Here is a 12,996-nt window from a genome sequence, read left to right on the forward strand (position 1 = left end):
AGGCACACAATCTGTGTCACAACACGGACATGTGCCCAACGGCACATGTACTGCAAACACGGACATGTAAAGGGGGCTTTATAGTGTTAAGAACGGCATTCATATTTTATGGGTGATTTTGATCCGGATTAGAGAGAGGAAAAAAAAAAAAAAAAAAAAAAAAAAAAAAATCAGATTTTTTTTTTGTGGACATGCAGTCTTAGAAAATTTAGTCCTATGAGCAGCTTCATAAACTATAATGGGTACGTTCTATCCGTGAAATTCAGAGAGAAAAAGTTTGTGAAAAACAGATGATAAGTCTGCAGTTACTCTGTGTAACTGCAGACTTATGAATTGCCCCAGCGCTCGCACTTTGCGCTGCGAAGATTCACCGGTTTCTGAGCCAGGACCAGCAGGTATGTAAGAGTTATGCATACTCCAGGTGAGAATCAGTCTAGTGGGCGCAGCATCACGCCACACACTTGCATTGAGCAAGACCGCACCCTGTCCAATGATGTGGCTGTCCAGTACGGAGCGGGGCTGGACCCACTACAATGACTGGCCAGGAGTATGCATAACTCACACATACCCACTGGTCCTGGCTCAGAAACCAGCGGATCCCAGTAAAGCAATGTGTGCTGTGGGATTCACAAGTCTGAAGTCACACTGTGTGACTGCAGACTTATCAGTTTAGACTGGACAACCCCTTTAATTTATGACATCAATTATATTGTGGTGTCTCTCTACACCAATAGTGTGGCGAGCTGCAGCAGTGTAGAGCGAGGTCAGAATATCCATGTTAAATTATGTGGAGAGTCATTCATTTCTTGCTACAGCCCTAAATGCTGGAGATTCAATCTGATGCTGGCGACAGGCTCATCCCAGCAATAACAGCTGATGGATGCGGGTGACGAGGGTCTTCTTTGTGCATTAGGGGGGAAAACCTTTAACATCAGAGTGAATAAAGACAAAATGTTCAGGCTACAAGTGGCCATATTTCATGACAAACTTTGCTATAATATATAGTTAGTGTTACTTAACGTAGGCTGGAAACTGCTGATGTGCAGGTACAGTACGGGCCCCTAGTGTTTCTGCTGCAATATTTTGTGCGTCTGCCTTGATCATTAAAATAAAGGAATATTGCTGAACAAATGAGCATTGGAGAAACGCAGACTGTTATGGGCAGCGAGTCCCTGTGTCGTCATTTACCGCCTCTCAGAGCCTGTACTGAGCATTGTATCAAGGCTCACTGTACCCAAACTCATACTGGAAAAGATGTCCACCTGAATGGGCGGAGGAAGCCATCTACCAGCTGCGAAACATGCAGTTGCGGGGACTCCAACATATTCGAGCACGCCCGAGATACACAGATAACACAATATCTGCGCACGCTTGCTCATCACTAATGACCAGATGAAACTATCAGCAAGTCATAGTAGACTCCATCTTGCTGACTACCTCCAATAGTGAACACATTTGCTTCGGTGAGAAGAATTTTTAGATCATAAAATGCAGCACTCATCATTAACTGAAGAGTTTTAATACAAAACAGAAGTTACACGTAAAAGTAAAGCATCTTCTATAAACATCACAGATTCGGGATTGCAAGTAATGTGTTCTGTTGAGCGGGTCTGGGGTCTTCCATCTGTTTCCACGGTATTATACTCGTTCCAAAGCTTCCAACATAATGATGCTGTTCCCTCTTATAACCTGAAAAGATAAGGATGGATCACACATCACACGTGAGAACTGGGGCAGCACAGCAGATCATGCATTAATGTTTAGTACATAAATGGTTTCTATCCTAGGAAGGAAAAAAAAAAAAAAAGGCTTCCCAAAGGCCCCTCCCGCCTAAAATCCAAAGACCTGACAATCAGATCATCTCTGTACGTCACTGCCGACTGCCATGTTGTGAATGGGCTTTTACAGTATTTAATAGGTGCTGGCAGATTGTGAAAATAGATGAAAAGCCAATAGATCGAAAAAAAAAGGCCCCTTCAGCAGAACAGCCATCTCTTATCTACTGTGAAGGCAACGGGAACATAGGATCAGGCAAATAAATGGGGTTATGTAGTAGTTTTGTTGGGCAGCGGGTGGCTAGTAACGCTGCTGTGCAGGAAATTAAATAAATGTGAAGCAACTAAAAAAGTGCTGCAAGTCATTCACTTGGGAGATGGGTTACGATACAACTGAACTAAAGGAAACCAGTCATGTCAAAAACGCTACTGACTTGCAGATAAGGTGTTAATAGCATTGTAAAGCTGTGCGGCCGCCGCACTGAATGCCCGGATGCTGGGAGGCAATTAACTTTCCTCCTTGCGCTTTCAGTAGTGATCAGTGGCTGTAACCATGCCGGGCAGTAAGTGACAGGCCTCAGTGTGAATACAGCCACTGAACGCATGCCATCAGTGCCTCTATGAATAAAAGCCGGAGGATGCCAGGACAAAAACTTTATTTCATATTGGTAGCTGGGCCTTCAGAATGCTATTAATAACCAGATTAAAATGTCTGCAGGTTTATAGCAATTTAGGGCATGACAGGAGCCACTTAAGGACCCTCTACAGACTGTTAAAGGAGCCCATTTCTTAATAGATCACATACCCATCTTTTTATACATTTTGCACCTATACAAGCATTAAGCGCCATTTTATTTTCCAAAGTCTCATATGGTTGTTTTTGGTTTTTTTTTGTGTGTGTGGGGGGGGGGGGACCTGTGTGAGGAGCAGCAATCACAACTGTAGAGCTAGTTCTCCTCGCACACTTACCACCATGCCAATGTTGTTCTGGTGCCCGGATCCAGACACCTCCGTGCACTCATCTACCACCAAATTCATGAATGGGTCAAACCCTCTCAGGATTCCTTGTACATGTCTGCCGCCATTTAGTTTTACTGTAAGATGAGAGAAGAATAAAGGACAAGTGAAAAAGCGTTAAGTCGGACTCTACCCAGTGCTCAAATATAAAGAGAAGATGACGGTGGGGCGCACATATGACACTTACATGACAACTTCTTGTCCATGAACCTAAAGAGATAATCCAGAGTTAGTAGATGTAACACAACTTACATACAGATAATAATGAATGTAGGGACCCGGCCCTGGGGTCTACAGCAAGGAAATACTGGAGCCCTGGTTCATCCAACTTTCAAAAAGTCTGCAAAATCTGGTCACTACTGGCAACTGCCCCTTTTATAGATTGGTTGTGATAATCCCGACACTCCTCATTGTGTGAAACCAAATCATTATCAGCCACGTCCACAAATACCGTCACCAGCACATGGACAGTGATGTGGAAGTTGCCAAAAACCCCAGAAGCCAATCAGTCAGTGTGAAAAATAAAACCTGAGATTTTTTTTTTTAACCCATCTCTTATGACAAAGCTGAATGGTCAAAAAGATTCTATCAGGGGGACGATGAGAGGCGCTGAAGGATTTAGTCCTCCAACAGGAGCTTGTCATGTTGGGAAATATTTACCTGCAGATAATACACCAGAGGGGTTTCAGTCCCACCCACCGTGTAGCGAATGGTGACTGTGACAGCTTCGGCGAGAGAAAACGAGCGGCTGCAGGAAGATTACTACTCCATTTTCTCCCTGCAGCTGCTGATCTAGTAAGGCAGGATTACAACACTATTTACCTAATGATTAACCCTTTCTAAAAAGCATTTCCAGGCATGACAAGTTAGTCACAAAATATAAATCCGCTGTGAAAACACGTGAAGCAGGAGGACAAGGTACAGAGGCAGGTAGGTCATCGGAGGCCTTGTAACTATATGTTGCTATGGGCAACTGCACCACAAAAACATGTGCAGAAACACTCCCAAGTTAAAAGCCAATCAGAAACCAACTTTCATTTTTTAACTATGCACTTTGGAATGAAAGCTGTCATGTGATTGGTCGCGGTGGGATTCTCCACCAACCCTGACAGCTCTGGGGCACCGCGCAGCAGACGCCATGCTCAGCATGCTGCAGTTACATCCCCTCCTCAGGCCTGAACACCACTGGGAACCTATCAGTAATTATGGTGCCTGAGCCCCGCGCACCCTCCGCCGTCCCCGGGGGTCTTACTTCTTCAGCTCGGGCGGGTGCGCTTTGCTCATTTTCCTTCCTCGTGTGGCGCCGGCTCGTATCACACAACAGCTCCAGCCGCCAGGAAAGCCGCAACGTTTTTACAAAAGGCGCACGTTACTAACGTCAGAGGAAGCGGAAACGCCGGTGACGACTGCACGGCGCAGACATTTTTGTTTTGGGCGCCGCAGCCCAAACGATCACACAGGAGAACGCGAGGTGAATCACAGCCCGGCTGCAGACACCGCTTTATAACGTGGTACGTGTCGGCGCTGGTACGCGCCATCTTTCTCTCTGGTTTGGGGTTATACATGTTGTTATCGCCCCTTGGTGCCAGAAACAAACATGGCGGATAGTGATGCCGAGGCGTCCTAGGATACCGGAAGTGACGCAGTAAGGGCGGAAGCTCGGTCTATGCCCTTGGAGCCCATGCTGCTGCTGCACTGGTCTACATAGGAAATGGCTGAGGAGTATCAGAGCCGGCTGCAGAATGCGGTGGACGCCATGGTGAAGAGCCTGGAGCGGGAGAATATCCGCCAGATGCAGGTGGGAGACCTGCCCGAGCCTCAGCGCAGGGCACACAGCCAGGTGCTGCGGAGTGACCGGTGCAGCAGGGACTGGCAATGGCCGGCATGCCATTCATTAACCCTTTATGGGTGTAGCAGACTTTTATTTTTGTGCCTTATTTTTTTTCCTGCTCTTCTTCCAGGAGCCATCATTTTGTATGGCATATACTGCAGACCGTGTGTCATCCATGGGGAAATGCAGGGTCTGTGTTACATGCACCGCTGGGTGAATGGAAAAGTGACGCCTTTACTATCAGGTGGCAAAACTGTGGACCGGAGGGGCACAAAAAAGAGAAAAAAATCATCTGCGGGATCGGTGAAGCAAAAACAATTGTAGGGGGCACTAAAGAATCTATAATGGTGATCAGTGTACAGGCACGGAGCTCGTCTAGCCTGGTACATGCTGCTGTCATTCTCCGGGCAGCCGACTGTATATTGTGTCATCCAAGAGAATCGGCCCGATTCTGCCTTCTGATCAACCTCACAGTGTGATCCCATTCTCTCGAATGAGGAGAAGATGGAGAACAAATGGTCTACAATCTGTCAGTGCACTGAAATCGGACTGCCCTCAGATGTCATTCGAGTGCAGTCCAATGGTTTCCAAGCACTCATTGACTTGCATGGCTGAGTGTGATCTCAATACCAGATTAAACAAGTCTGCAGAGATTTTTTTTTTTAATTACATTTTTCTTTCTCCATGGATATCAAATATCTTTCTTGGCACCTACCCTTACAGTGATTAGCCCAGGGGTGCGCTGTTGTAACCACACGACAGTCCCCCCCCCCCCCACCCCCACCGCAGCAGAATGGTGGAACGCTGATGCAATACAAGACTGACTTGCGCAATGTACAGCAATGCAGCGGTAAAGCAGTAGCAGGGATAGGTCAGGTTCATGTTCCCTAAGGGACTAAAGAATGTAAGTAAAAAAAAAAAAAATTACAAATTTGAATCCCCCTCCGCTTTTCCACCATTTTAAAATTTGGATCTTAAAAGATTAAGCACATAAATTTGGTATTGCCATTTAAAAATCAAAGTCCAGTCTATCAAAATAAAAATTACATTAATTCAACCAGTTGGTAAAAACTGGAAAGAGAAAAAAAAAAATCTAAGTATGAGAATTATTATTATTTATTTTTTTTTTTTATCATCTCAACTCAAAAACATGCAATAAGAAGCGATCAAAGTGTCTTATCGACCCCAAAATAGTGTCCATAAACCCATCAGGTTGCCCTGCAAAAAAAAAAAAGCCGTCGCACAGCTCCATCAACCACAAAATGAAAACCTTGTCGTCATTTGTTTTTTTACGAGTGTCTGAATATTTATTGACTACAGAAATGGCAAAAAAAAAAAAGGAAACTCTGTATCGCCGTAATCATGCGAACCTGGAGAATAATTTTTACTGCACAACTGAAAAAAAGTGGCCCCGCGGGTTTTTTTTTTTTTGCAATTTCATCTCCCTTGGATTTGTTTTCCCAGTACACTATATGGTGTCATTTAGAACTGCAACTTGTTCTGCGAAAAACAAGCCGTCAAATAGTCGTTTGTGCAGAAATATAACAACATTTTTGCTCTTGAAAGAAAAGGAGAATAGCACTGACTGCGAAAATTGTCCAGTCCTTAAGGAGAACCTGTCAGCAGGAGTGAGCCCTACAGACTGAAGGCCATGATGGCGCTGTGCTGCGGATTAATCGGACACCTGGTCCGTTTTTTGGCGTCCGCCAAAGTGTGAAAAAAAGGATCCATTTCCGTTTTGCCACTAACGGATGCTAATGGATGCGTTTTTTGGACGGATCCGCTTTAGCCACTAATGCAAGTCTATGGGGGAAAAAAAACAGATCCGCCCAAAAAAATGGCGGATCCGTTTTTTTTGCAAAACGGCGGATTTTGACGGACATCTAAAAAGGGATGTGTGATACAGGCCTTAATACTCGCCTTCTGAAGTATTCAGAAAATGATGTGTTCTGTGGGGCAGGGTCCTCTTTTGGTTATCTGTTCCTCTGCTTCTTGTACAGGTCATTGAGTATTCAGTCCCCTGCCTCCTTTTTAAAGCACAGAAGTCGTCTTTTTATGAAAACTTCCCAAGTGAGTATTCCTCAACCACTGAGCGATCCCTTCACACCCGGTATAATAATCCGCAGCACAGCGCCATTATGGCCGTGCCTTTAGTTATAGGGCTCCCGCCTGCAGACCAGTTCCCTTTAAGGGGGTTAAAGCTGCTATGTGGTTGTTTGGTTTTCGTCCTATTGACTTCCATTGGGTGCCTGAAAACCACAGCTGCTTTTTAAGTGCAGAATCTCCGCATCAAAAAAAGGGGAGCGATCCACCACGCGCTCAGAGATATCGGCCATGCCTCCTTCATAGAATGTGACCCTAAATAAAAAGGCCCATATCGCTGGAATTGTACGGCGGATTATAAAAGAACAAAAAACTGGCCTGCTCAGGAAAGCAACGGGAATAAACTAAGAGCAAAAGCTGCCCCTTCTGACCCAGTGATGGCTCCTGTTTAGGTGGTTGAATGCCAGCGATCTGAGCGAGCTATGGATGCTGCTGTTAGAGTTAACCCCTGCCCTGTGTGGCCCAGGCTCTGCTCCAGACTCCCATGAAGGGCATGCATATGTCATGGAGCGAGAAGGGGTCAGTTAGCCATCTGATGATCTGTATTATTGTATCCCATACCAATATGTCCCTGTTACCATTCCGCCTATAATCGGAGACGTGCTGTTATACTCATGTGACCGCTGCAGCTAATCTGAGAATTCATCTGTCCTCTGACTTACAAATGGTACACTTATCACTTTTGCAGCCTATGCAGAGCTCTGCCCTTGATTCATAGGGTGACGGAAGGGCAAGCATGTTTCCGATTGTTATCTTGAAAAGATCCATGCCTTGGGGAAACATTTTTCAATGTTGGACAACCCCTCGAAGGAATGGTTTGAGAAGCATGACTTGATGATCATGGCGATGACTTGGCCTGTATATTTCCCTGATCACTTTCTGATCAGGCATCTGAGGGATATCCTGATAAAAAACAAATCCACACCTAGAGCCATACTATTAACCTCTTGGTTTCTGATACCATAGGGACACCTGCAGAAGTCTAGTGACATCCAAGCATCAATAAGGTCCAGGGGTGCTTTGGGGCAAAAAAATATGAGTCCTCTGTGGTTGATGCCTCTTAATTGCTAACCATATCCACCACTGAGGACTCTCAGATTTTAATATTTTTCTATCTCCTGACTGACAGCACCATGTAAAGATATACTTTCATGCTGCAACCCTAGACATCCTGTGAAGGCAGTGCACTAGTATGGCCACAAGGTGGCAGACATGTACAGAGTATGACATACAGTATTGTGGGGTCCCCAATAGTCATTGCTTATATTATTGTATTGAGACCCACAGACACCGGTGATCTTCTTTTATCAGCACCTTGGTGATCGATGCTATTGAGGCTTTAGAAGTTGTAGTTTGTTCCTTTAATTTACATTTTTTAACCCCTTTTGTAATAGTTTTCCTGTCTGTAAGGACGGCTCTGTGTGACTTGCCTCTTTGTCTGTACCAGCCCCACGTAGTCTCCCCTCTGCACTGGCGGTGTGGGCGACTGGTGTAATGGCCGTCCGTTCTGCCCCCGGAGAGGACGTGCCCAGGTCTCCTCTCCGGATTAGGTACAGTCACATTGAGAGAATTAGAAGGGGCATGAAAGGCCGTTAGTAAAAGTAAATCTGTGGCTCAGGGGTCTGATGATGGCGGCCGGCCCACGATGGATGCACTGAACTCTGCCCTTTGTCAAAAAGTAAAGACCGTCCTGTCCCTTATTATTGACAGTCTGGTTAATGTTTGTGGAGATGCTGCCAGTAATCGGCTGTTTTCTATTGTCTTATCATTTTTAACCCCTTATTGATCTGGCATCAAAAGGATTTGGGAAAACTCCTGTTCTCCCGCTGCAGAACCTGTTGGGCAATTCATGCTGCCTAAACCATGGGCAACATGAATCTCAACCTGCATTCATCAAGGCAGATAGGTATTTTATTCTCTGGGACAACCCGGTATTTCCGAGAACATATACTTTGAGGATCTGGCTGGGGACAATAAGGAGATTGGAGATAGGTCTCTTTGACAGGTCTTTCCCTCCTGTGCACATAGAGACCTGTCAGTCAGCGGCAGCAGCCCTGGGATGAGGCGGCCAGAAGTTTCAAGTTTCAAAGTATGCTCGATGCCTCTACCTTGTGCCAGTCCTTACACTGGTTGCCCATCCACTCCAGAATCCAGTACAAACTTATTACCCTCACCCACAAAGCCCTCCATGGCTCTGCACCACCCTACATCTCCTCCCTCATCTCAGTCTACCACCCTACCCGTGCCCTCCATTCTGCTAATGACCTGAGGTTAACATCCTCAATAATCAGAACCTCCCACTCCCGTCTCCAAGACTTTACACGTGCTGCACCAATTCTTTGGAATGCACTACCCAGGTTAATACGATTAGTCCCCAATCTCCACCGTTTTGAGCGTGCCCTAAAAACGCATTTGTTCAGACTGGCCTATCACCTCAGCACATTAACCTAATCTATCCCTGTATGGCACATTCAAAATTTTTTACCATAACCAGGTTCCTTGCATCATGTTCTCACATGCTTTGTGCGTTTAATAGCCCTCTGTGTCTGTACTGTTACATATTTAGACTGTTAACTGGTTCATGCAGCATCACAGGAAAACCCAATTCTTACACTATGGCTGGTCCGAACAAGAAAAGCAATTGTTACCATCCACCTTTCTTGTCTCCCCTTTTTTCCTCATAGATTGTAAGCTTGCGAGCAGGGCCCTCACTCCTCTTGGTGTCTGTTTTGATCTATGTGTTTATTGGTTTGCTGTAATGTCTATTGTCTGTAGAAGTCCCCTCTATAATGTAAAGTGCTGTGGAATATGTTGGCGCTATAGAAATAAAATTATCATTTATTATTATTATTATTAAAGTATATTTTCTCCGAAAGGTCAGAGCGTTTCAGAAAATAATATACCTGGCTGCAGTCTTGGTTTGGGCAGCCGAAATCGCCTTCCCTTTAAAAAAAAAACCCAAAACTGTCCTTTTCTTCCTCCTTCTCAGATCCAGTGCTGAGTCTCTGCTCCTGCTCTGGTGTCTGTGTTACAATCGGCTGTGCTTGCGTCACGTTGGCATCGCGGCAGCCAGTAATAGAGCAGAGTGTCGCTCAGGCAGAGATGCTGAGCTTACTGTGTGTGCTGCTGTCAACGTGACATCAGAGCTGCAGACCAGACATTGAGAGCTGGACCCAGGGAGGGCAAGGTAGGCACATCTTTGTTTTTTTTTAAAACCAACTGCAACCAAGGGCAACAAGAAAACCACTTTAATGACCAGTCAGTTCTTTTAGCTTTTTCCTGTCCACCTCTTAGCAGCCATAACTTTATTTTATTTTTACTATGGACATGTCTGTATGAGGCCTCGCTCTTGTGCAAGAAAATTAGTATTTTTCTTCCCTGTTTTGGAGTACTATATATATATATATATATATATATTTTTTTTTTTAAGGGATGCCAGCCTTTACATCACAGATAAACACGTTTTGCATATTAATTGTTAGTAATGTGGGCCTTACCGGAGAATTCGGTGGTGTTCTTAGCGGCACTTCCACCTTTACTACAAGTGATTTTGTGACATGTCTGCTAGACCATCAATACTGATACCAGGGACAGAAGGGAAAAGCTAAGACATGGTTACAGGAGCCTCTGCCCTAAAGAAACCCCTGCATCTGTGTATTATGTGTTCCGGAAGGTGACTTTATTCCACTCTGGTTCTTCTTTCAGGGGAAGATGTTCCTGTGTAGCGCACAGTGCTGTGATAACGAGAAGGCCTCCATGCAGCAGGTGCACAACTGCATCGAGCGCTGCCACGCTCCCCTCGCACAAGCGCAGAGTCTGGTCACCAGTGAGCTGGAGAGATTTCAGGTAAGTCTTGTAGCTAAAATCCAACAATCATGCCAATACAATTTTTTTTTTTCTGTGTAATCCAGCAGGGGGCAGCAGAGCTCTGTTGTGAGATATTGGTCACCAGGATAATGTTGCATACAGCAAGTGGCCCTTCCTTAGCCGGGGTTTTATGTGTCCTTGTAAGGACACCATGTGATAACGCTGGCTTACTAATTCATTGAGTTTTTATATTTTTGTACTATATCAGCTGAGTAAAAATAACAGAGTGAGCTGAACTCCGCCACCTACTGCTGCCTGCCGCGTCAAGTCCTTGTGGATCGGACAAGCTTGGGCGATCGCACCACTATAGCTCATAACCACTGCAGACAATCACTGAGCTCAGCGGTCCTGTGCCGTGTACTTAAGCATGGCAGCTGAGCCTAATGATTGGCTCCTGGGATCACGTAAAATGTAAACCCCTTTAAGGGCCTGTGCACATTTGCGTTGCGCCTTACATTCATAACCGAAGCCACCATGTTCTTCTAGATTTGTGCTACCATTGATTTGTATTGGAGTTGTCAAAATTTCCAACATTTTGAAGAGCGTGTATCTCCACTTTTATTGCTTTTTTATTTTTTTCTTCATTGTAAAAGTGCTAAAATCTGAATCGGAGTCTGAGATCTGGATACAAATAGAGCCTAAAGTATTGGGGGCCTTTTTTAGTTTTTCTTTCTTTTCTTTTTACTAGAAAGGTGAGTAGAATGTCAGCATTGCTCTAGTTTACTCCAGATATTGGCATAGATTTGCACTATGATTTATACCATTCTCACGTACAGCAGCTGCAGTTCATTTGCGGACAGCTTAAAGGGGTTTACTGTTGAAAACGAATTATCAGCTGTCCACCTGATGGGGGGTAACTTACTGATGGGTGGGGGTCTGGCCGCTAGGGCCCTTATCTCTGTTACAGAATAGAGCTGCAGGCCGGATATGTGACCAGCGCTCCATTCAGTCCCTATGGGGTGGGCATAAAAGACGAGTGCAGCACTCTGCAGCCCCATAGGGAATAAATGGAGCGTCGGTCAGGCATCCACACTGCTGCTCCATTCTAACAGCATCTGGTTCTGATTATCAGTGTTGGGTCCAAGATGTCAGACCCTCTCTATTCCTTACATTTTCACCTATCCCCTGTTTTCACTGCGCAGCCCCTTTAAGCCTGCCTGTAAGGGCCCATAATTGGCTGCATGTAGCGCTCCTGCCTATTGATGCCACAGATTGTGCAGGGAGTTGATGCTATGCAGGAGACGCTTGGTCATTCAGTGCTCGTGTCGTTGCTGGAGTCAGTCTATTACTTTTAAAACTTTTGCAAATTGTCAGAGAAACCCAAGGTTTTGGCTGAGTATTACAGTGTGTGGATGGTCAAAACACCACAGGTTACAGTGATGCCATTTTTTATCTTTGTGCTCACTTTCACTGCACTAGCATAAAATGATTGATGGGGATAAATGAACAATAAGAAATAATAGAAATCCATGGGCTTCAGCTATAGGTTCAGATTCATGATATAGGGCCATTTTGTATTAATGTCCATTCACATGCCCTGCTACACAGTCTGATCTGTTGCTCCTCTGATTCCTCCTCACCCTAGGATCGCCTGAGCCGCTGCACAATGCACTGCAATGACAAGGCAAAGGATTCCCTGGATCATGGCAGTAAAGAATCCCAAGCAAGAGCTCAGCTGGAGAGTTGTGTGATGAAGTGTGCGGAGGACCACATGAATCTCCTCCCCAGTATGACCAAGAAGCTGAAGGATTCCCTGGCTGAAGCTGACCGAAAGACCTCTTAATGATGTGTCTGTGAGCTTGTGATCGAATTCGACCCTTCCTGGGGTCTGCCGCAGCCTCTTGGTCCTTGGCGTTGACCCTGCAGATGATGTCAGATGAAGGGCTAGGACTAATACTGTCCTTGGTTTCGGAGAATCTGCGCAGTTCATCAATGATGTCTCATGATCTGCCTCCATTAGGCAAATCCTCAATTCGGTGTATTTTTTACTTTTGAGGTGGAATATATAAAACTGAGAAACTTACGGTATTTACAGTGAAAATGAGTATGGACACAGCAGCTGCAGGAGCTGTCATGGTGGCGGTCATAGCAGTGTATAATATAGTAATAGTCCAGGGTCACTCATAGGTCGGTCAAATGAAATTATCCAAAACTATATCATCTCATGTTTTTTTTTCCTAGGAGGGTATTTTTAATTTTAAAAAATGATGTTCACAATACTTTATATGCAGTAAGATTTGTCAGTGATGTTTCTTCTGTAGCTGGAATGTCTCTGCAAACCAATCTAACACGCAATCACTGATGCTCGTCGCCTGCTTGTGTCACCTTCTCCCCTTTAATGTTGTATGGGATGTCCCACCATAAGCATCTTCTGTTCCCCTTCCCTCTGGCTCAGGAGGGATT

At 45.1% G+C, this 12,996-nt stretch overlaps 2 protein-coding genes across 4 annotated transcripts; one reads left to right on the forward strand and one right to left on the reverse strand.

The window, feature by feature from the left end:
- Positions 1–1,503: 1,503 nt before the first annotated feature.
- SNRPG (small nuclear ribonucleoprotein polypeptide G) lies at positions 1,504–4,182 on the reverse strand. The gene is made up of 4 exons (XM_073569090.1): positions 4,045–4,182; positions 2,980–3,002; positions 2,745–2,869; positions 1,504–1,689 (listed from the first exon to the last, which is right to left on the reverse strand). Exons 1-4 carry the CDS (start codon positions 4,074–4,076, stop codon positions 1,639–1,641), a joined length of 231 nt encoding a protein of 76 aa, XP_073425191.1. The 5' UTR covers positions 4,077–4,182; the 3' UTR covers positions 1,504–1,638.
- A 6-nt stretch (positions 4,183–4,188) lies between these two features.
- FAM136A (family with sequence similarity 136 member A) lies at positions 4,189–12,748 on the forward strand. Of its 3 annotated transcripts, none has more exons than XM_073569089.1 (3): positions 4,189–4,303; positions 10,432–10,572; positions 12,179–12,748. In XM_073569089.1, the coding sequence occupies exons 2-3, from the start codon at positions 10,438–10,440 to the stop codon at positions 12,374–12,376; spliced, it is 333 nt and encodes a 110-aa protein (XP_073425190.1). In that variant the 5' UTR covers positions 4,189–4,303; positions 10,432–10,437; the 3' UTR covers positions 12,377–12,748. The 3 variants fall into 3 exon arrangements, with proteins under 3 accessions (XP_073425190.1, XP_073425189.1, XP_073425188.1); XM_073569088.1 differs by lacking the exon at positions 4,189–4,303 and adding an exon at positions 4,364–4,590; XM_073569087.1 differs by lacking the exon at positions 4,189–4,303 and adding an exon at positions 6,604–6,693.
- The last annotated feature ends 248 nt before the right edge of the window (positions 12,749–12,996 follow it).

Source organism: Dendrobates tinctorius, unplaced genomic scaffold, assembly GCF_039654945.1.
Source record: "Dendrobates tinctorius isolate UK_male_01 unplaced genomic scaffold, ASM3965494v1 ptg000022l, whole genome shotgun sequence".
Taxonomy (NCBI): domain Eukaryota; kingdom Metazoa; phylum Chordata; class Amphibia; order Anura; family Dendrobatidae; genus Dendrobates; species Dendrobates tinctorius.

Excerpts from the sequence above, each read along its gene's own strand:
- SNRPG (XM_073569090.1), bottom strand. The coding sequence starts at position 4,076 with ATGAGCAAAGCGCACCCGCCCGAGCTGAAGAA. Across the intron at positions 3,003-4,044 it reads CACCCGCCCGAGCTGAAGAA|GTTCATGGACAAGAAGTTGT; the intron begins GTAAGACCCCCG and ends TTATCTCTTTAG. Across the intron at positions 2,870-2,979 it reads CATGGACAAGAAGTTGTCAT|TAAAACTAAATGGCGGCAGA; the intron begins GTAAGTGTCATA and ends CTCATCTTACAG.
- FAM136A (XM_073569088.1), top strand. The coding sequence starts at position 4,504 with ATGGCTGAGGAGTATCAGAGCCGGCTGCAGAATGCGGTGGACGCCATG. Across the intron at positions 4,591-10,431 it reads AGAATATCCGCCAGATGCAG|GGGAAGATGTTCCTGTGTAG; the intron begins GTGGGAGACCTG and ends TTCTTCTTTCAG. Across the intron at positions 10,573-12,178 it reads GTGAGCTGGAGAGATTTCAG|GATCGCCTGAGCCGCTGCAC; the intron begins GTAAGTCTTGTA and ends TCCTCACCCTAG.